Genomic DNA, 24,431 nt, shown 5'->3' on the forward strand with positions numbered 1-24,431 from the left:
CTCTACACTATTAACAGAAAGCCATTTCACAGTGACATAAGCTTAAAGACTGGGACTCTCCCCCAAGATGTTAGATTTGAAGATGCTAAAAATTTAAGGCTTAGCTCATGTACGAGTAAGAATGCCTTGCTTTCAGATTTATACCTCTTCTGTATTTTTAATCATACAATATCCTAGTTAGTTTGTATATAGAAAATCCTTCTTGTCTTTTAGAGCTTAAAATATTGTTGTGAAGTATAACCATTAATCTTGTATATATACATAGATTTGCTTGTGATGGGAAACTTCATTTTTGATCATTTTTCCTGTATAAAGCTTTTGAATTTTTTTTGTGAGAAATGCATCACGATGCCATCTTTCTCCCTTTACACTCAATTGCCATCTAATTTATCTAAGAGATAAATTTCATAAAACAATGTAAATAAGAGATTCTCTTAATACCATTTTTTTATCTTTCTAAAATATTGTACTTTCAAAGTGACTAGTTAAAGAATACTTTAAAAAATAATCTGGAAGTAAAATATGACAATAAGAAATCCCACACCATGCTACACATAACTTACAGAAAAGTCACCAAACAAGCCCTAAACAAAGTTCTTACCTGCATAAGTTGCTGCTTCAATTTCTGTATTTCTGAAATGTTTAGCTCACTGAACAAGTCAGAAACAGGGTGGAGAGACTCTCCTTTCCTTAAAGTGGGAGTCCGATAGTCTCCATTCAGTTTCACAAGGGGCCCGTGGATATGTCCGTTCATTTTGTCATCATTGTTGGGTTCACTCCCATCATCAGCAAACTTGAGCCCATCAACTGAGATGCTGATATGGTTATCATTGAGGGTGATGTATTGGGAGAGCTCCTTCCGCAGGCTGTTCTTTTGCTCCCTTTCATTTTTTAAGGTCTCAAGGGCTTCTTCCAGTTGGTGCTCAGCGATCTCTTTCAATCGGATGGCATCTTCCAGTTGGCTGTTTAGCAGCACCGTCTCCTCCTCAAATCGCTTAATCTCATGCTTTAAGCCTTCATATTCAACCTGAATTAGATAGGATAAAGAAGATTCATAAAACTAAAATTTGGGTCTTACAAAACTGCCATTAAACACTCTAGTGGACCTAACATTTAAAAACTTAAAAGTCTACAAAATAAATCTAAAAAGCACATGATATATACACATTTAAGGTAATACAGTATGGTTTCTTCAGACACCCATATATATAAATTCAGTTCCTAGCAGAAATGAAAAAGGTACCTCTCTTAGATTTCTTTTATAGGTTCCAATGATCAAAAGGGGACACTATTTGCCTAATAAATCAGTAACATGTTTTGTAATAGTATATCAGAATACTCACAATCCAAGAAAAGACTTTTATCATCACTATTATTTTGTTTTAAATTATTAATAATGAGGACATTTTTATTCTCAGGGCTAAGTTAAAAGATCACAGTATGAATATAATCTCAATAAAATATGTATGAGAGTAAGATGAGAAAGCAAAGAAATACTTCACATGCTTAAGGAAAGAATCTGGAATAACAGTGCCAATTACTCTAAGACATAAGTGGAAGTGGATCAAGATAATAAAGCAGGAGGACATGGATCTCACCTCCTCCCCAAAACACATCAAAAATACATCTGCATGTGGAACAATTCTCACAGAAAACCAAATGGAGACTGGCAGATCTCTCACACAAGCAAAGCTGAAAGAAAGATCCCATCATAACCAGGTGATTGTGTACCAGTCCTGGCAGTTCTGCTTCAGGATGCCAGCTGGACAGACTTGGCGTCAGGCTTCAGATTGTGTTCAAGTCTGCTGTACATGTCTTGTTTTAGGACCAAACTTGAAGGGTCACTCTTCCTGGGGTGTGTTTTTCTCATTGCGATACAGGAAAATAAGGGATTAATCAAACCAAGGCTGGATGTCTGAAATCTGTGCTCCATTATGTCTGCTAATATTCCAATGTCAGTGGAGCTGACGAATTTACTCTGCTACTTTTAAGGCAATGCCAGATTATGGCAGTGGGAGAGAGTAAAGAATTGAGAACAATCTAAATCTACCACACACTTTTATAATCACATGATGAGACTTTAAGAAACATTTTTTAATTGTAGGTAATGTAAAAATACTCAAGTAGTGAGAAGAGTTCAATAACTCCCAGGAAACCCACCACTCAGTTTCAACAGTCATCAACTCCTGGCTACTCCTTTCATCTATTCATCTATATTTCCATTCACTCTCCTAGTTGGATTTATTAACTCCAAGATATCACATACTTTAGGATCTATCTCTAAAAGATGACTTTTTTTAAAAAAAAGCATAGCCATAATTCCTTAAATAATTTCTTAAGAACAAGATATAATCTTAGTTATCAAAAACAATGTCAACAATTAGCTTGTATTGATATAGGAAAAAAATAAAACTCAGTGAAAAAGGATAATATATTATTACAACCATGCAATACAAGAGATTAATTGGAAATTTAAGAAAATGCTAACAGTTGATCTTTAATGGTGGGAATAAAGAAAAAATACCTACATATTGTTATCAATATAATATTCTTTTGAATTACAACCAAATAAGAGCCTGTTCAAATACCTCCTTGGTTGTGAAAGTCCACAAATGAAAGAGATATCCCACTCTGAACACAACTGCCTTCTTTGGGGCCTTTTCCATGGCTCTTGCCACAGGCCATCTTTTAATAAGTGTTTTTATCTCCACAACTACTAAGAGGAAATATTTTTTATGCATCTAGGTGTCCCTCAGAGTGCTTTAGTCTCAATAAAATTCTGCTCTTGATAAATATTTGCTGAATAAACTATTGTGAATGAAAAAATAAAGTAGAAAAAAATATGACAATGTGAATTATGATTTTAGATAGTAATATAAACTGTTTTTACCTTTAAATATATTTTAATATTTATATTACCTTAAACTTTTGTTTTGTAAAGGATTTTAAAAACTAAAAGACAAGGCTTCCTTGGTGGTCTAGTGGTTGAGAATCTGCTTGCCAATGCAGGGGTCACAGGTTTGATCCCTGGTCTATAAAGATTCCTGCAGGTCCCAAAGCATCTAAGTTCATGTGTCACAACTACTGAGCCCAGGTGCTGCCATTACTGAAGCCCACATGCCTAGAGCCAGTGCTCTGCAACGAGAAGCCCGTGAACTGCAGCAAAAAATAGTACCCCTTTGTCAGAACCAGAGAAAACCTGTGTACAACAACGATGACCCAGCACAAACAACATAAAGAAATAAATCTTAAAACAAACAAATAAACAAAAAAAACCCCACTAAAGGATAGAGATCATAGATAATGATCATTTTCATATATTTGTATTCCTTCCCACACCCCTACCCGTTCTTCACAAATCTCAATTCAGTGGCTTGTCTTGCAAACTTTAGATAAGAGTCTTGATACAGATTTAATTAGGGTGTAGGTTTGGCTGATGTAAGAGAGACCTAAATAAGAGTGAGTTATTTGAGACAGAAATTTGTTTCTGTCGCATGTAATAGTACAGAGGTAAACAGTCAAGATTCAACATTCAAAAAACTAAGATCATTGCATCTGGTTCTATTACTTCATGGCAAATAAAAGGGAAAAAAATGGAAATAGCGACAGATTTTATTTTCTTGGGCTCCAAAATCACTGAGGACAGTGACTGAAGCCATGAAATTAAAAAGACGCTGCTCCTTGGAAGAAATGTTATGACAAAACTGGACAGTGTATTAAAAAACAGAGACATTATTTTGCTGACAAAGGTCCAACAAAGGTATAGTCAAAGCTATGATTTCTCCAGTAGTTATGTACGGATGTGAGAGCTGGATTATAAAGAAGGCTGAGCACAGAAGAACTGATGTTTTCGAACTGTGCTGGAGAAGACTTTTGAGAGTCCCTTGGACTGTAAAGAGATCAAATCGGTTAATCTTAAAGGAAATCAACCTTGAATATTCATTGGAAGGACTGATGCTGACGCGCCAAAACTTTGGCTACCTGATGTGAAGAGCCAACTCAGTGGAAAAGACTCTGATGCTGGGAAAGATCAAGGCCAAGAGGAGAATGGGGCAACAGAGGATGAGATAGTCGGATGGCATCACCAACTCAATGAAAATGAGTTTGAGGAAACTCTGGGAGATAGTGACAGACAGGGAAGCCTGGTGCACTACAGTCCATAGGGTTGCAAAGAGTCAGACACAACTTAGTGAGTGAACATCATCAGTCACGGGTCAGTATAAAATCTCTGTTTAATGAGGTCATCCAAGAATCAGACTCCTCCCATCTTATTGCACTGCCTCCTACACTAGCCTACACGATCTAAGGTTGCTTGACTTCTTGATCATGTTCCAAGCAGTGGGACAAAATAAGGGTACACCCTCCTGTCTCTTTAAAGACCTGTCTCAAAGTTGGCCATATCATTTCTCTTCACATCCCATTGGCTAGTACCAGTTGCAAAGAAGGCAAAGAATGTAGTCTTCACTCTCAGTAACCTTGTGTCCAGTTAAAAATTGGGTAATATATTGGAAGAAGGAAACAATGGATATTGATGGATAGTCAGCACTCACCACCACTCACTCAGACAGTGGTGGTGACCTGTGGAAATTCACAGGTCCATGATAGAATCACTTAAAAGAGTCAAATCATAAAATTTTCTTAGTATAACAGAGTCTGTTTCCTTCTATCATGGTTTCTTCCAGGCCTTACGTACTGTAGAGTCATCTTCCTCCTGACCTTCACCTTTTCTATCCCTGGACAAATTGGGACACTGGCTTGCCAGTCTTTCCCAGTATCTCAAGCAATCTTCTGACTGGCCTCAGATTATGTGGTAGCTTACATTTGCAGATATTAATTTAGTTGGTAATGAAGAAATTTTATCCTGTAATCCTTGACAGACTGATGTCTTTGACCAGGCATTTTCAAATATTACTGTGTCCTTTGGACTAAATCCAGCTCACAGTCTATTTTCGTAAACAAAGTCTTATTGAAATATAGTCACACTATTTTGTTTTTATATTGTCTATGGCTTCTTTTCATACCAGAACAGCAGAGTAGGATAGTTGCAAGAAAGAATATATGGCTTGTAAAACTTAACATATTTGCTACCTAACCCTTTATAGAAAAATTTTGCTGACTCCTGGTCTACAGGAGGAAGGAAGGAAGACATTAATTTAGTTTGGATTGTAGATTTTTTTATCCTGTAATTTTTACTTAATTGATAGTAGACTTTCCTTAAGACTTGATCTCTTTCTATCTGGTCAGCTTCACTCATACTCATTCAAAGGTGGTTTGTGCTTCTATTTACCCAGCTGTTTCATGTTTCTCTACCTAGGTAAAGACAGTCTTCTGGAAAACTCTTATTCATTCTTCAAGACCCAAATCAAGACTCTGATACTAACTGAAGTCTTTGTTGACCCACTCAGGCAAACAAATCACTCTATTCTTGTACCATTATAGCAAGGCTGCATCATAGGATTAGAATCACAGCAAAATGGAAGCACCAGGAATAGAATGGGAAGGCACTTAAAAATGGGTAATTGACATTTTGAAGACAGCATCAAAGTAGTCACCATTATAAAAATCAATACTTTGTTGCATTTCCTTACAACAACTTCATAGTTTAGTAATTCTATTTTTAACTACTTGAGGGTTGGAGACAGCATTTAACACTGTAATCTTTTCAGAGTTTAGGAACTCTAAAGATATTTTGTTTTCTTTTTGTTTTCCTTTTGGGTTTTATTTGGGAACTGCCGAAGAATCGATGCTTTTGAACTGTGGTGTTGGAGAAGACTCTTGAGAGTCCCTTATACTGCAAGGAGATCCAACCAGTCCATTCTAAAGGAGATCAATCCTGGATGTTCATTGGAGGGACTGATGCTAAAGCTGAAACTGCAATACTTTGGCCACCTCATGCGACGAGTTGACTCACTGGAAAAGACTCTGATGCTGGGAAAGGTTGGGGGCGGGAGGAGAAGGGGATGACGGAGAATGAGATGGCTGGATGGCATCACCGACTCTGTGGACATGAGTTTGAGTGTACTCCGGGAGTTGCTGATGGACAGGGAGGCCTGGCGTGCTGTGATTCATGGGGTCGCGGAGAGTCGGACACGACTGAGAGACTGAGCTGAGCTGAGCTGAAGATCTTAATTTCAACCAGTATTGCTAAACCTAAGAGACAGCTTTACTCTTCAATTTTATGTGACCCTAAGCTCTTTGAGCCAGTAACAATGTTTTTTGTCCTCAAAAAAGTACATGGCCTCTGTACCACAAACCCACAGCAACTATTCTCAGTGGTGAAAAACTGAAAGCATTTCCTCTGAGATCAGGAATAAGACAAGGGTGCCCACTCTTGCAACTATTATACAACATAATTTTGGAAGTCCTAGCCATGGCAATCAGAGAAGAAAAAGAAATTAATGGAATCCAGATTGGAAAAGAAGAAGTAAAACTCTCACTGTTTGTAGATAACATGATACCATATATACGAAAACCTTAAAGATACCACTAGAAAATCATTCAGTTCAGTTCAGTTGCTCAGTCTTGTCTGACTCTTTGCAACTCCATGGACTGCAGCACACTAGGCCTCCCTGTCCATCACCAACTCCTGGAATTTACTCACTCATGTCCATTTAGTCAGTGATTCCATTCAACCATCTCATTCTCTGTCGTCCCCTTCTCCTCCAGCCTTCAATCTTTCCCAGCATCAGGGTCTTACCCAACGAGTCAGTTCTTTGCATCAGGTGGCCAAAGTATTGGAGTCTCAGCTTCAGCATCAGTCTTTTCAATGAATATTCAGGATTGATTTTCTTTTGGATGGACTGGGTGGATCTCCTTGCTCTCCAAGGGACTCTCAAGAGTCCTCTCCAGCACCACAGTTCAAAAGCATCAATTCTTCAGTGCTCAGCTTAATTTATAGTCCAGCTCTCACATCCATACATGACTACTGGAAAAACCATAACTTTGACTAGATGGACCTTTGCTAGCAGAGTAATGTCTCTGCTTTTTAACAAACTGTCTAAGTTGGTCATAACTTTTCTTCCAAGGAGCAAGCGTCTTTTAATTTCATGGCTGCAGTCACCATCTGCAGTGATTTTGGAGCCCCCCAAAATAAAGTCTGTCACTGTTTCCATTGTTTCCCCATCTATTTGCCATGAAGTGATGGGACCAGATGCCATGATCTTAGAGCTAACCAATGAATTTAGTAAAGCTGCAGGATACAAAATTAATACACAGAAATTCTTTGAATTACTATGCACTAACATTACTTTGCCAACCAAGGTCCGTCTAGTCAAGGCTATGGTTTTTCCAGTGGTCATGTATGGATGTGAGAGTTGGACTGTGAAAAGAGCTGAGTGCCGAAGAATTGATGCTTTTGAACTGTGGTGTTGGAGAAGACTCTTGAGAGTCCCTTGGACTGCAAGGAGATCCAACCAGTCCATTCTAAAGGAGATCAATCCTGGATGTTCATTGGAAGGACTGATGCTAAAGCTGAAACTCCAATACTTTGGCCACCTCATGTGAAGAGTTGACTCACTGGAAAAGACTCTGATGCTGGGAGGGATTGGGGGCAGGAGGAGAAGGGGACGGCAGAGAATGCGATGGCTGGATGGCATCACCGACTCGATGGACATGAGTTTGAGTGAACTCTGGGAGTTGGTGATGGACAGGGAGGCCTGGCGTGCTGTGATTCATGGGGTCACAAAGAGTTGGACACGACTGAGTGACTGAACTGAACTGAACAATGAAAAATCAGAAAGAGAAATTAAAGAAACAACCCCATTCACCATTTCAACAAAAGAAGAAAATACAATACCTAGGAATAAATCTACCTAAGGAGAAAAAAGACCTACATGTAGAAAACTATAAGACAACCATGAAAGAAATAAAGATGGCACAGATAGAGAGATAGATCATGCTCTTGTATTGGAAGAATCAATATTGTGAAAATACCTATACTACCCAAAGCCTTCTACAGATTCAGTGCAATCCCTATCAAATTACTAATAGCATTTTTCACAGAACTAGAATAAAAAATTTTACAGTTTGTTTGGAAACACAAAAGACCCTGAATAGACAAAGCAATCTTGAGAAAGAAATATGCAGCTGGAGGAATCTACCTTCCTGACTTCAGACTGTACTATAAAGCTGCCATCATCAAGACAGTATGGTACTGACACAAAAACAAAATATAGATCAATGGAACAAGACTGAAAGCCCAGAGATAAGCCGACGCACTTATGGGCAGCTTACTGTTGATAACGGAGGCAAGAATATACAATGGAGAAAAGACAGCCTCTCTTCAATAAGTGGCAGTGGAAAAACTGGACAGCTATGTCCAGTTTTTCATTCTTTTAAAAGAATGAAATTAGAACACTTTCTAACACTATGCACAAAAATAAACTCAAAATGGATTAAAGACCTAAATGTAAGGCCAGAAACTAAAAATTTTTAGAGAAAAAGGCAAAACATTCTTTGACATAGATCACGGCAAGGTCCTCTTTGACTCATCTCCTAGATTAATGGGAAAAAAAAAAAACTAAACAAATGGGGCCTAATTAAATGTAAAATCTTTTGCATAGCAAAGGAAACTATAAACAAGATGAAAAGACAACCCTCAAAATGGGAGAATATAATTGCAAATGAAACAACTGACAAAGGATTAATCTCCAAAATATATAAGCAACTCACAAAGTTCAATATCAGAAAAACAAACAACCCAAACAAACAAACAAACAAAAAGGGGCCAGAGTCCAAAGGCAAGGGTGGGAGCAGTCAGTGCCAGGACCCTGTACTTGCCGAGTACCCTCCAAGATTCATGGTGAGGAGGATATTCTCCCTGTAAACCTCTCTTCTGAACTCATATGCCCTGGGGGAGAGGTTTCTGCTTTTCACTTCAGATGGTGGAGTAGAGGGATGTGCGTTCATCTTCTCCTGTGAGAACACCAAAATTGCAACTAGCTACTGAACAACCATCAACAGGAGGATGTTGACATCTACCAAAAAGATATCTTACATCCAAGAACAAAGGAGAAGCTACAAAAGGATAGTAGAAGGGGTGCAATCATGTTAAAATCAAAACCCATACCTGCCAGAGACTCTTATAAGGTACATACAAAACCTTGTGCACACCAGGATCCAGGGAAAAGGAACAGTGATCCCCACAAGAGACTGAGTCAGACCTGCTTGTGAATGTCTGAGGGTCTCCTGTGGAGGTGTGGGTCAGCAGTGGCCTGCTGCAGGAACAGAGGCACTGGTACAGCAGTCCTAGTAAGCATGGCATGTGGCCTAAGTCTTCTTGGAGGAGGCTGCCCTTAGCCCTACCATAGAGCTTGCAGCCCTGACATAGAGCTGCTGGCTGGGCAACCCATAAACTGGAGAACAATTATATCAAAGAAGTTTCTTGTACTGTTGCAAAGGTTCTAGGCTCCACATCAGACATCCCAACCTGGGGATCTGGCAAAAGGACTGGTAATCCCCAGGGAATCTGACTTTGAAGGTCAGAGGGATTTGATTACAGAACTTCCACAGGACTATGGGAAACTCTTGGAGATTCTTGGAGGGCACAAACAAAACCTTGTGTGCACCAAGACCCAAGGGAAAGGAGCAGTGACCCCACAGTAGACCGAGTCAGACCTGCCTGTGAGTGCTTGGGGGTCTTCTGTGGAGGTATAGGTCAACAGTGGCCTGTCGTGGGGCCAGGGGCACAGGCAGCAGCAGTCCAGGGAGGCACATCCTGGCATCTCTTGGAGGAGGTCATCATTAGCCCTACCAAGGAGTCTGCAGACTCCAGGACTGGGCTGCCTCAGGACAAACAACTAACAAGGAGGGAGCACAGCCCCACTCATCAACAGAAAATTGGATTAAAGATTTATTGAGCATGGCCTGGCCCACCAGAGGAAGACCCAGTTTTCCCCCATGGAACACAGCCAGTCCCTCCCATCAGGAAGCTTACACAAGCCTCTTATCCTCATCCATCAGAGGGCAGAGAGAAGAAGCAAGAACTACAATCTCATGGCCTACAAATGAAAACCACCATCACAGAGAACTAGCCAAAATGATCACATGGATCACAGCCTTGTGTTAATCAATGAAGCCATGAGTATAGAGCAATGTAGTATAGAGCAACCCAAAAGGGACAGGTCTGGTGGAGAGTCTGATATGGGTCATGGTCTGACAAAATGTGGTCCACTGAAGAAGGGAACAGCAAACTACTTCAGTATTCTTGCCCTAAGAACCCCATGAACAGTATGAAAAGGCAAAAAGATATGACACTGAAAGATGAACCCCCCAGGTCTGTAGGTGCCCAATATGCTACTGGGGAAGAGCAGAGAAATAGCTCCAGAAAGAATGAAGAGGTTGAGCCAAAGTGGAAACAACACCGAGTTGTGGATGTGTCTGGTGGTGAAAGTAAAGCCAGTGCTGTAAAGAACAACACTGCACAGGAGCCTGGAATGTTAGGTCCATGAATCAAGGTAAACTGGATGTGGTCAAGCAGGAGATGGCAAGAATGAACACTGACATTATACAAATGAATCAGTGAACTACAATGGAATGGAATGGATGAATTTAATTCAGATGACCATTATATCTACTACTGTGGGCAAGAATCCCTTAGAATAAATGGAATAGCCCTCACAGTCAACAAAAGAGTCTGAAATGCAGTAACTGGATACAGTCTCAACAATGACAGAATGATCTCGACTTGCTTCCAAGGCAAATCATTCAACATCATAGTAATCCAAGCCTATGCCCCCACCACTAATGCCAAAGGAAATGAATTTAAAAGAGTCTATGAAGACCTACAAGACCTAGAACACACACACAAACAAAAACAAAAACATCCTTTTCATCAGGGAATTGGAATGCAAAAGTAGGAAGCCAAGAGATACCTGGATTAACAGGCAAGTTTGGCCTTGGAGTAAAAAATGTAGCAGGGCAAAGGCTAACAGATCTTTGCCAGGAGAACACACTGGTCACAGCAGACACCCTATTCCAGCAACATAAGAGATGACTAATCACATGGACATCACCAGATAGTCAATATTGAAATGAGATGGATCATATACTTTGCAACTGAAGATGGAAAAGCTCTATATAGCCAGCAAAAACAAGACCTGGAGTTGACTAGGGCTCAGATCATTTGAGCTCCTCATTGCAAAGTACAGAGTTAAATTGAAGAAAGTAGGGAAAACCACTAGGTCATTCAAGCATAACCTAAATCAAATCCCTTATGATTATACAGTAGAAGTGACAAATAGACTCAAGGAATTAGATCTGATAAAGAGTGCCTGAAGAACTATGGCAGAGGTCAGTGACACTGTACAGGAGGCAGTGATCAAAACCATCCTCAAGAAAAAGAAATGCAACAAGACAAGATGGTTGTCTGAGGAGACCTTACAAATAGCTGAGAAAAGAAGAGAAATGAAAAGCAAGGGAGAAAGGGAAAGGTATACCCAACTAAATGCAGAGTTCCAGAGAATAGCAAGTAGAGATAAGAAAGTCTCCTTAAATGAACAATGCAAAGAAATAGAGAAAAACAATAGAATGGGAAAGACTAGCAATCACTTAAAGAAAATTATAGATTCAAGGGAACATTTCATTCTAAGATAGGCATAATAAAGGACAGAAACAGCAAGGATCTAACAGAAAGCAGACGACATTAAGAAGAGGTGGCACAAATACACAGAAGAATTGTACAAAAATGGTCTTAATGAACTGGATAACCATGATGGTGTGGTCACTCACCTAGGAGACATCTGGCATGTGAAGTCAAGTGGGCATTAGGAAGCATTACTACAAATAAAGCTAGTGGAGGTGATGGAATTCCAGCTGAGCTATTTCAAATCCTGGAGGATAACACTGAACTCAATATGCCAGCACATTTGGAAAACTCAGCAATGGCCACAGTATTGGAAAAGGTCAGTTTTCATTCTAATCTCAAAGAAAGGCAATGCCAAATAATGTTCAAACTACCATACACTTGTGCTTATTTCATATGCTAGCAAGTTAATGTTCAAAATTCTTCTAACAAGGCTTCAAAAGTATGTGAACCAAAAACTTCCAGATGTACGATTTGGATTTAGAAAAGGTAGTGGAACCAGAGATCAAATTGCCAATATCCTTTGGATGATATAAAAAGCAAGAGAATTAAAAAAAAACACACTACTTCTGCTTCATTGACTAGGCTAAAGCCTTTGACTGTTTGGATCACAACAAACTGGAAAATTCTTAAAGGGATAGGAACACCAGACCACTTTACCTGTCTCATGAGAAACCCGTATGCAGGTCAAGAGTCAACAGCTAGAACTGGACAGGGAACAACGGACTGGTTCCAAATTAGGAAAGGAGTATGTTAATGCTGTATATTGTCACCCTGCTTATTTAACTTCTATGCAGATCATATCATGTGAAACGCCAGCTGGATGAATCACAAGCTGGATACAAGACTGCCGGGAGAAGTATCAACAACCTCAGAAATGCAGATGATACTACTTCAACTGCAGAAAGTGAAGAGGACTTACAGAGCCTCTTGATGAGGGTGAAAAGGTAGAGTGAAAAAGCTGGCTTAATCTCAATATTCAAAAAACTAAGATCATGGCATCTGGTCCCATCATTTCATGGCAAATAGAAGTGGAAAAAGTGGAGGCAGTGGCAGATTTTATTTTCTTAGACTCCAAAATCACTGAGGATGGTGACTGCAGCCAAGAAATTTAAAGACATTTGCTCTTTGGAATAAAACTACAACAAACCCAGATGGTGTATTAAAAAGCGAAGACATCACTTTGCTGACACAGATCCATATAGTCAAAGCTATGGTTTTCCTAGTAGTCATGTATGGAAGTGAGAGTTGGACCATAAAGAGAGGGCTGAAGTATCATGATTTTCAATTGTGGTACTGGAGAAGACTCTTGACAGTCTGTTGTACTGCAAGGAGCTCAAACCAGTAAAGGAAATCAACCCTAACTATTCATAGAGAGGAATGATGCTAAAGCTGAAGTTCCAATAATCTGGCCACTTGATGGGAAGAGGAGAATCATTTGAAAAGACCCTGATGGTGGGAGAGATTGAAGGCAAAAGAAGAGGGTGACAAAGGATGAGATGGTTAAATAGCATCACTGACTCTATGGACATGAATTAGAGCAAACTCCAGGAGATAGTGAAGAACAGGAAGCCTCTTGTGCTGCAGTCCTTGGGTTTCAAAGAGTTGGACACAACTTAGTGACTGAACAACAATACAGAATCTAGAAAAATGGTACTGATGAAAACTATTTGTAGGGCAGGAATAGAGACACAGATGTAGAAAATGGACTTGTGGACATAGTGGGGGAAGAAGAGGGTGGGAGGAATTGAGAGCATAATACTGAACTATATATACTGCCATGTGTAAAAGAGATAGTGGGAAGTTGCTGTATAACACAGGGAGCTCAGCCTTGCTCTGTGAAGACCTAAGGGAGTGGGATGGGGGTAGAGCAAGAGGGAGGCTCAGGATGGAGGGGATGTATGTATACTTGCGGCTGTTTCACTTTGTTGTATGGCAGAATCCAACACAACATTGTAAAGCAATTATCCTCCAATTAAAGATAAAGTAAAATAAATTAAAATAATAAGGCTTCATAGAAAGCTACATCTGAAATATTGGTTAAATGAAATCAAACTGAATTGATTCCAGGGTCTCTTATGACATAATTACTTGATATAGAAATATATCCCTAGAGGAAATATTCTTCATAATAAAAATATGATTGAATTGTTAATTGAAAACTATAGTTTTCAATGCTCAGACAATAAACATTGAGTGCCTTAGTTCAGTATGTGAGACATCAGGGGCCTATAATTTATTATTTCTCTCTCTTACCATCACATCTCTAAGAATTGAATATGATTTCCTGTCCTATGTTAGTCCTTCCTCTATGTTAAGTAATACTGGGACAAGGCATAAAAAACTAGCTACTTGAGTGAAAAACATGCTCCTGGAAGATAACAACTAAAACAGCTTCCTCAAGACTCGAATCAAGACCCTCACTTTGTTGCACCTCCCCACTCAAAGCTATTGTCATAAACTCTGTCTGTACCAACCACTTTCCCACCATGCAAGAGCCACCAGTTCAGATCCTCAAATCATATGAATATCCTTCCCCTGGACACCCCATTTTGAGATTCTGCTAAATCTCTATTGAGGTGATATCTTACTGCAAGAGGTCTAAGAGCTTTTTTTTTATCAATGAATTTTTCTGATGGTTTGTTGGGGAAATGACAATTGATACCTTCATATGACTTCTGCTTATTGTACTTTCAGATATTTGGGTTTGAAAAGTATAAAGGTATAAAGCATATTTAATATAAGGCAAGGTCTGGTTTTATTTTAGACAAAGTGAAGTGAAAGTAGCTCAGTCGTGTCCAACTCTTTGCGACCCCATGGACTGTCCAAGGAATTCTCCAGGCCAGAATACTGGAGTGGGTAGTCTTTCTCTTCTCCAGGAGATCTTCCCAACCCAGGGATCGAACCCAGGTATCCTTCATTGCAGATGGATTCTTTACCAGCTGAGCCACAAGGGAAGCCCAAGAATACTGGAGTGGGTAACCTATCCCTTCTCCAGCGGATCTTCCCAATCCAGGAATCAAACCAGGGTCTCCTGCATTGTAGGCGGATTCTTTACCAACTGAGCTATTTGGGACCCAAATGTGAGGAATGTGGCTAAAGTTTTCAGAGTCAACTCTTTGGTGTTCCTATACTTCATAATTAGGATCACAAATAAAAATTGACATGGTTAATAATAACAATCTTAAATTTTAGTTTCCTCTCTAAGCTGACTTGTGGTTGTAAGATAAAGAAAAAAGTTTACTTATTATTTGAAAAATTATTTAATACCTACTATGGACCAGGCCCTGTTTTAGGTGTTATATTGTAATGAAGAGAGCTAGAAACAGACTATAAAATACAGAAGCTACATAGGGAGTAAGAAGTGCTATTTAAACAATTATTTAGAAAATAATCTACTGATTGTTTAGTTCTTAGAACTAAACACTATACAATCCTAGCAGCTTTGCTATTTAGGGAAACCTTAAACCCAGCTGGAGGAGTATATTGCACATAGGAAGCTTCAGTACAAAGCAACATTCAGACCAATTCTGAAAGTGAAAGCCAGCCATTGTTATGTATTTGAATGCTAAATTTTGTAAATAAAGGCCAATAGGAAGACAAAAACCAAAATCAGCGTTTCGTTAATTAGGAGAAACATGTGGCCCTACAGTGCATTCACTTGTTAAATAAGCCAGAATGACCCTTTGTATGGAAAATGTTTTTAAATTAATTAATTAGACACTTAATTGGGAAAATTACCATATTACATCTAGAAAATAAAATTTAAAAGATGTATATATTTTCCTGTTTTTTTTTTTCCAACTTCTGAGTTAAGCATTTGATTTCCATGTTTCAATTACTCATGGGAGGGCATGAGTATACAGTAAACAGTAATCAGCCTCACTCGTAGTACAAATTCCCATAGAAATGGCATCTGGGCTAATGAATTCTCACAGGATACCTTGGCAGTCTTTCAAGAATACCTAATACTGGCCTAAATTAACCTCCTGAGGACATCAGTCTGCCACGCGCAGTGATGGGGCACCCTACAGTACAGATGGGTGCTCTCACACTCCTGCCCGCACAGAGAGCTGTGAGGGCTTTAGGGATCAGGAGAAATGACCACTTTATTTGCACTTTAAGTCCTCTACATTCTTCATCAATAACAAAGAACCAAAACAATAAAAAATACCCTTCTTATTTTAAGACATTTCTGAGAATTTTTTTTTTTTAAATTTTCTAATTTTCTCCACTGTGTGCTTACTGACCTCAGCCAAATCAAGACCTGGGACCTCACATACTGCCAGCCTCAGCACACACAATGATTCAGTGCTTAAACAGAAAGGAATGAGGTAAAAATATATGGAATATACTGGTAACTTTTTTAATGGTCCAGAACCACTCCATGCACTCCTTAATAGACATCTTGCTCCCCAACACTGGGGGAAGTGACAATGATCAGAAATCAGATTTCAATTGTGTCAATACACGGATTTTTTTTTTCCTTCTGGATTTTACCATTCCCCTCTTCATCTTTATATCTGTCAAAACCACACCATTGTCCCTCAGTATCCATGGGGTATTGGTTCCAGGAGCCCCCACAGATACCAAATTCTGTGGATGCTCAAATCCCTTAGATAAAGCAGTCATAGTATTTGCATATGACCTATGCACATTGGCACATCTTTAAATCAATTCTAGATTATTTAAAAATACCTAATACAATATAGATGCTATGTACCTGACAGTGTGAGACAACTTCAAGTTTTGCTTTTTGGAATTTTCTGGAATTTCTTTCTTTCTTTTTTTTTTTTAAAGAAAATTTTCAATCTGTGGATCAGTTCTAGAAGGAGATACTAACTTGGGAAGGAAGAGAAGTGGAAGCATACATCTGGACTGACCTCCAAATTGACAGAGGATGAGAATCCTACCTTTTGGATTCTGAATTCAGCCTAGCACAGTGCCTGGTGCAGTTTGTTGACCTGGTCTGAGAGTTTATGACAACATTTAGACAAGAATAGGGTTGTGGTGGAAAAATCACCTTTGAAAACACCTTGAAATCCAGCTTACCTTTGCTTAACTACCTATAAATTTTACTCATAAATAAATTCTACTAAAAGTACAGATTCAAGAATGCTATTACTAATAGCTATAACAAACCACAAAGCAAACTGATCAGGAAAATTAAACGATTAAGTTTTCTAAGACTCATTACTCACAAAATCATTCAAATGTACACATGCAATCTTTTTTATCAGGTTACAGCAGAACAAAGAAATTAGGCATCTTCTTTTTCTTATAATGTTGTTCTTACTGATTTATGTTTCATAATACCCTTCCTTGCATGATTTGAAAACAATTTACGAGAGAAAGAGTGAAGGAGATAGAGAGATTGCAGGGAAACTTTAAGCTTGTATTACAAGTTTATAATAAGGCTTTTAATAAGTCATCAGGTTAGATTAATCACAACACATTTAGCTTACTCCAGAAATAAATTAACATATAACAAAAGAATAAAGTAAATTTTTTTCTATCCAATAAAGTTTTTTTGGTAATTACAGTACTTCTAAGTTTGCCCTTTAAATTTTAGCTGAAATAGGAGGGTTGGGAAATTTCAGCACATAATTAATGTTGGGAGATTGAGGCAAATTTCAACAGTTTATTTTCTGATAAAGTCTCCCATATTCCTATATGATTTCCTTTATATATCAGAATTTTAGTATAGAGATTTAAGAAGGTTCAAGATTTAAGATTAAGAAGGAAGAAGATTTAAGATTTCAGAAGGTGTGAATCCATTTGGAGTGCAACCAAAAATCTTAAACCTCACCTGGTTCTGTTTTAATGTGGACACCAGTTTCTGCAGCGTGATGTTTTCCTCCTCTAGTTCAGTGTAGTCCTGAAGGAGACGGGCCTCTCGGAATTTATATTCTCTGATTTCATCCTTCATTCGTATTCTTTGTAGCTCCCCCATCTCATTGTTCTGAAACAAGAGAATAAACAGTAAATACAAAAGTTTCTTATAATAGATTCTAATAAGTATAGATAAAGTCTTGGTAGTTAATAATAATAAAAATATCTCATGGAGTGTAAATTGGTACCGGTACCATCTTTTTTTGAGTAACAATTTAAAATCTGTCAAACTTTACAAGCACATACACATAACCTAGCAATTCTAAAGTCATTCTTAAGCATACTTCCTTAGAAGTAAACAAAAAGAAAAATACAGTCATGCATATTTACATAAAGAATAGGAAAAGTCTAAACATTTGCTAATAATGGGAAACAATGAAATGATCATGCATCCTTTAGTGGAACAATATAAAATTATTTAAAATAATGAGAAAAAGGAATGAGTAGTAGTTTTATGTACTAAAATGGAAATATAGCCACAATATATTTAGAAAATTATAGATTAATATGCTTCCCAAGTGGCACAGTGGTAAAGAATCCACTGGTCAATGCAGGAGATATGCTTTGATCCTTGGGTGGTGAAGATCCCCTGGAATGGGAAATGGCAACCCACTCCAGTATTCTTGAAAGGAACCTGGCAGTCTACAGTCCACTGGGTTGCAAAGAGTCAGACACGACTGAACATGCGCGCGCGCGCACACATACACACACATACACATGCATAAAATACCATTTTTCCAAACTCTGATGGGAGAGTCCTTCTACAAGTTTCAAGATCTTCCAACTAAAGCCACATGGCCTAATTCTGCCTTGCTTCAGCTACCCTGGCTTCAGCCACAGAAACTTCTTTCTGCTCCCACAAGATGTTGAACTTGGCAGCTCATTCCTGCCTTAAGACTTTTGCAATCCCCCTCCCAGACTCCCTGCCTCCAGATCAAGGTACCATGAGCCTCTTTGACAATGTGGTAAAGCTGATAAACCACTTCTCAGAATATCTTAAAGGGTACTGAAAGAGTTCAGATCCTCCAATGCCAAAATATGGCACTTTGGTATATTATTATTTTGAGCTGAAGGCATTTGACAGACAGCAGATTCAGGAAGGGCTCTCTGCCCTCCCCCTTTCTACATAAAAGCTGGACATGAAATTTCCTTTGGAAAGGAGCGTCCTTGTACTGGAAGAGAACATTTTTTTCGCCAGAGACTGGGAGTCAGTGCCAAAATGGACCTATGCAAACAGACCTACTAAAATGATCTTCCGTTAGTTCCCTCTATTTAGTTCCTAGTCACTGTCCCATGATATACTACCTCCAGTCCAAGCTCCTTTGTTTTCTCATATCCCCACAATTTATCATTCTTTGTGCAAAAAACGTATATAAGTTTTTGGATCTAATGATTTCTGGTCTTCATTTTCCTTTTGAAGGCTCCCATGTACTTATAAAAAATTCAATAAATTTATATGCTTTTTTTCTTGTTAATCGGTTTTATGTCAGTTTAATTCTTCATCCCAGTCACAGAATCTAAGAGGATAGAAGGAAATTTTCTTCCCTTACAGCATAAAAGACAAGAATATAAAGGACACTGACTATGTTAAAACTAAGTTAACATAATATTTCATAAAATTATGATACGGTAATCAGGTAGATTACTTATGGTAAAAAGAAAGTGTCAGTTGCTCAGTCATGTATGACTCTTTGCAACCCCATGGACTGTAGCCCACCAGGCTCCTCTGTCCATGGAATTCTCCAGATAAGAATATGGAGTGGATAGCGATTCCCTTCTCTAGGGTATCTTCCTGACCCAGGGATGGAACCTGGGTCTCCTGCATTACAGTCAGATTCTTTACCATCTGAGCCACCAGGGAAGCCCCAGATTATTTATTGCAGTGGCCCTCAATTAATCATACTTTCCTGTGGTCACACGCAGTAGAGTCTCCTTTCAAGTCAACCCTTTATTCACGACAGAATGCAGTGGAAGCCTTAGCCTTAAGAGGCCTTGAAGCTATTGTTCTTTCTCTCTTGGAACTCCACCACCACATGAAGAAGCCCAGGTTAGCCTGCTGGAGCATGTGGCCCAGCAAACAGTCAGGATCAGTTGCCGGGAGTGAGACACCTTGAATTCTTCAGCTCAGATGGCTGCCAGATGATGGTTGCCACATGAGTGACCCCAGGCTAGTTGGTAAGAACTGCCCAGCTGAGTACAGCTTGAATATCTGATCTACAGAATCATGGGGTATTATTTTAAGCCCTTAAATTTGGGGTGATTAGTAACACATAACTGACACACTAACACATGTGACTCTTTATTAATGGAATGTATAATCAGATCTAGTGGTAGATCTAAGAAATATATTTTCAAAGTAATGATGAAATTTGGGCTTCCCTGGTGGCTCAGAGGTTAAAGCGTCTGCCTCCAATGTGGGAGACCTGGGTTCGATCCCTGGGTTGGGAAAATCCCCTGGAGAAGGAAACGGTAACCCACTCCAGTATTCTTGCCTGGAGAATCCCATGGACAGAGAAGCCTGGTAGGCTACAGTCCACGGGGTCGCAAAGAGTCTGACACGACTGAGCGACGGAACGGAACGGAATGATAATATTTAAAGATCCTGCAATATGATGTGATATGAAAATACACAAAGTAATGGTGTTGCTAATGCTACCGAAGTTTGTTGCCTACATTCAAACAGAAGAAACCGTTAAATTTTAGTCTGAATCTAGAGAAAAAGGAGATGTAATAATTTTTCCCTCCAAGTTTACAGGTCTTCTGCATTTGATCCACAGATTCCCTTGACCCAAGTTAGGAAACTCTTCTGCTTCTATTCGTCATTTAGGTCTCAGTTCAAATGTTATTTCCTCAGAGAGGGCTTCCCTGAACAACTCCCCCACCCCTGCCCTTTAGTCTCCCATATTCCTATATAATTTCCCTTATAAATCAGAATTTGAGTATAGAATAGATACTGAAAAAATAACTGTTGAAAGAACAGCACTAAACATTACTTGAAATTAGTAATTTACATACCATTTACATTTTTAATATCTGAATACAATCAATCTTTTCTATAGTGTTGCTCATGTGTCCCTAATACCTGACATATTTTAGGTCTTTATAACCGTGGAATAAACAGGTTTACAAATAGCTGAAAACAAGATCCAAAAAATATTATCGTAGGGATTATGGTTTTTTTCTGGGTTCTGAGAGCAGGGAACAAAGCGAGAAAACACATTTTCAAATAAACATACCTAAATATGTGAAATGCCTTGACTTGTTACAATTCTTCAACATACTGTCCAGCTATTTGGAGGCAGAAACATTACTTTATTCCCTGCTCCTTGAAAAATACTTTAAGCATATATGCTCAATAAGTATAGAATGAAAACCAGTAGAGTTTGGCGGTAAAGCCAAATTACAATATTTTATTAAATTCTTTTATTTTGTAGAAATAGGAAATCTTAAATAATATTTTTCTATATCTTTAAAGGTCTACAATTAACTGAGTGATTTATAGTTATTTAGTTTTCCTCATTTATGTGCATGAACATATGAGGAAGCTAACAAACTAGATGCCATTTACATAAAATTATAGACAAAAATGTTATTATATAACAGATTCTGTAAAATGTGACTATATACAATGTAAATATAATGCCCAGGAAATCTAGCTCATATAAACTCAGAATTAACCATAAAATCTTATATAGTAAGACAGTAAATGTAAGGACAAATTTAAGGCCCTGACAAAGCTAATAAGGGTCACCAACAAATAACTCATAAAACAGCTAATGAAAACTTCTGATGTTAACTAAGGAAAAGGAAGAGCTTGGCGTGGAGACTGGTTAAATTCAAAGACTTTCTAGCAATAAAACAGACATAAGACCCAGAGGAAGAAAACTGATCTCATTTATTTTGCTAGAAACTCATGTTTTTTTGAATTGCCAAAGGTTAAATTTTGGGGCAATGCTTCCACAGCAAATTTAAAAATTTGCTATGTTAGAGTTTTACATACTCATCATCCGCTCATCACTGACAATTTTTTTTTTTTTCTTTCTGGGATAAGATGATGCTGAGCTCTACTAAAAACCCTTATCAAGAATAATTAGAGTAAGGAAAATAAAGCATGAGAAAGAAGAGAAAATGGCATAACCAGGGAATACTCTAGGCTTTCACCTCCAAAGACCTGAGTCCTAGCCTCTTCTCAGGGGACAAGGGGAGTCCCAGAAATGTTTGGGGTAGATGATCCTCATAGTTTGCATTGCACTTGAGTGTAGCAGCATTCTGTGAGTTTTATTTTAATTAACGTTAAGAGGATTCCTTTTTGTGGGAATAATAAATTCCCTCTACTATTGGCCAGAGATATGAAAATATAAGCACTTATTACTACACAAAGATTAAAAAGTATAAACAATAATAGTGCACTCCAGGTCTATAACTCTTAGCTTTTTATAGCTTAATTATATTCATTGTCATATTAGATCTTAATAATAGCTTGTGTGAGTTAGGTGACAAGTACTTGCCGACAGCTTACTCATCTGTAAAGTGGGAATACTAACACTTAATGTTATATGGTAGTTATGAGAATTTAATGATATAATATGGGGAAATGAGCAGAGATGCCCGGCACACAGAAAATTTCCCTAACAGTGGAATATGTGCTTCTACAGAGAGACATTCACATCTAAAGGCTGAGAGCAATTATTATTATTTCTAATTACTCCTGGATGAGTCAGGGGTAGCTTTATAATGGACATAATATTTGACTAGAACCCTGAAGGACAAGTAGAGTTGACTAAATGGGTAAAGAGGTGGATGAACTTTTCCAGTTGGAAGTAAAATTTTGGCCAAAAGGGGAGTACTATTTGTGTTGAGGACAACACTAAAATAGCCAATAGCCAGACTAAGCAATTCCTTAGGGCGCCAGTGAAGCTGGAGCACTGACGGAGAGAAAGAGAAGAGAGAAATTCAAGAAAATCTAGAAAAAGCTCGTTATTTTCAGTTTATGTCTACATTTGGTGTTATTTCATAGAATAAAATGTTAAATTACCATCCAGTGAGGTTAACCTATGAGGTAGTAGGAGGAACCAAAGTATTTCCATTACTTGGAATCTTTCAAGAATTTTACTAGGCTGTGGTTTAGGAAATAGGGCAGTTTGGTGTGGCTGATGCAAAGTAATGAGATAGATTTTGCAGGAAATTCTATATTAAACAAAGGAATTTGGGTAACCATTAAAGTCCTTTAAATAAAGTAGTCATGTAGTCACGAGACACACGTTTTGAAAAGTCACTCTGAGAGGTGGGATGGTGGACAGGAGAACAAGCTAAGCCATCCCCTAAAAGTCAGCATGAGGAAGAGGATAAGGAATATTGAGGAACCTCTCCGCATGAACAGAACTTGGTCCCTGACTGATGTAATAATTAATGAAAGAGGAAGAAGAGTAGAGCGAAAAAAACAGCCTAATAAGGATAACAGAACTGTAAGAAAGGAAAAAAGTTTACAACAAAGTGAACATGGGAGTTAAAGACGTGTCTTCTTAATAATCACACATAATATTAATTTGGGAAGTCAAACCAGGAATTTCTGGATCTGTGAGTGGAGTGAGGGAAGACAACTGGAGAGGAGAAAGAATGGGATATGCAGCACTGACTTTCTTACTTCTCTCCCATAGAGTTGCTGCTGATGGGGAGTTTTGGCACTTCAAGACCTTAATATTTATTTTCCTTCTTTTGGCCAAAAATTAACTCTTGCTGGTGAGAGGAGTGGATGACAGTTCTTCTTGCCTGACCGCTCATGTCCTCAGCTCAGGTGATTTGTTCTCTGTCCCATTTAACGAATAACTTATTTCCTATTTTTCTAAATCATCTCCAGTTCTCCCCAGAGGAAAGACATTCTTCCATCAAAGTTTGTTATGCTTGGATCTCCAATGTTCTCATTATCTGCAACTCTGTGTCTTTCCTTCCTTCTTTACCCAGGTCTGATTCCACTATCATCACATACTGTCTTGCAAACACATTTTACTCCCTTGCATCTCTCTCTCTTGATCACAGAACCCAACTTTCTGCCTTGCTATGCCCAAAGAACAAAACTGGACAAAATACAAATCCATGCCCTGTGGTTTCAATTACAACTCATGAAAAGGTAGTGGGATGTGGTGGTGAAGAGCTCTGACTCTGAACCAAACTTCCTTGAGTTCAAACCTCTGTTTCAACACAGGAAGTTTAGTCAAGGTTACTAATTCTCTGTGCCTGTTTCTTTTCCTGTCAGGGGAATAACCTCCAGGGGAGTAACCTCCATCTGCTAGGTGGATCAGAACGGTGCCTGGTATGAGTGGTGGATTAAAAAAACAAACCAGTTCTGAATCTCTCAAACAAGCCATGCTGTTGCTGCTGCTGCTAAGTCACTTCAGTCGTGTCTGACTCTGTGTGACCCCATAGATGGCAGCCCACCAGGCTCCCCCGTCCCTGGGATGGGTTGCCATTTCCTTCTCCAATGTGTGAAAGTGAAAAGTGAAAGTGAAGTCGCTCAGTCATGTCTGACTCGTAGCGACCCCATGGACTGCAACCTACCAGGCTCCTCTGTCCATGGGATTTTCCAGGCAAGAGTACTGGAGTGGCTTGCCATTGCCATTGTTTATTGGTCATTCACATTCATATCCACGGTGTGGTAAGTTTCCAACTTCTCTCTTCTTACTATCAGTCTCCTCTTTCCTGAGAATCTTGCCTCATGTTTACTTGGGTTGGGGGTGGGACAAAAGATAAGGAGGTATGGTTCATATTCCCATTCTCAATACTTTCTTCTAATCTGCTGGACACAGTTTAAAGACAGTAAATCCAGTCTAAAACAAACTCTAACTTTTACATCCATATTGCAATTTCTATAGTCATGATTGTTTTTTTTCAATCCATTCCAATGAACACTGCATCTGCTCTTGTCAAAGTCATCAATAACCTCCATGTTGCCACTGGATTT

The 24,431-nt window shown here is 38.7% G+C and overlaps 1 protein-coding gene across 4 annotated transcripts in view; it reads right to left on the reverse strand.

The window, feature by feature from the left end:
- The window catches only part of BICD1 (BICD cargo adaptor 1), a 263,123-nt gene that overhangs the window by 58,141 nt on the left and 180,551 nt on the right, over nucleotides 1-24,431 (reverse strand). For all 4 annotated transcript variants that reach the window (XM_055394848.2, XM_055394853.2, XM_055394850.2 and 1 more), the window contains exons 3-4: nucleotides 17,391-17,543; nucleotides 602-1,027 (exon numbers count right to left, since the gene is read on the reverse strand). In XM_055394848.2, the coding sequence (XP_055250823.1) occupies nucleotides 602-1,027; nucleotides 17,391-17,543 (579 nt within the window). The remainder of the gene's footprint in view (nucleotides 1-601; nucleotides 1,028-17,390; nucleotides 17,544-24,431) is intronic.

This window comes from Moschus berezovskii, chromosome 6 (assembly GCF_049115385.1).
Source record: "Moschus berezovskii isolate FMDL1 chromosome 6, NW_MosBer_1.0, whole genome shotgun sequence".
Classification (NCBI taxonomy): Eukaryota; Metazoa; Chordata; class Mammalia; order Artiodactyla; family Moschidae; genus Moschus; species Moschus berezovskii.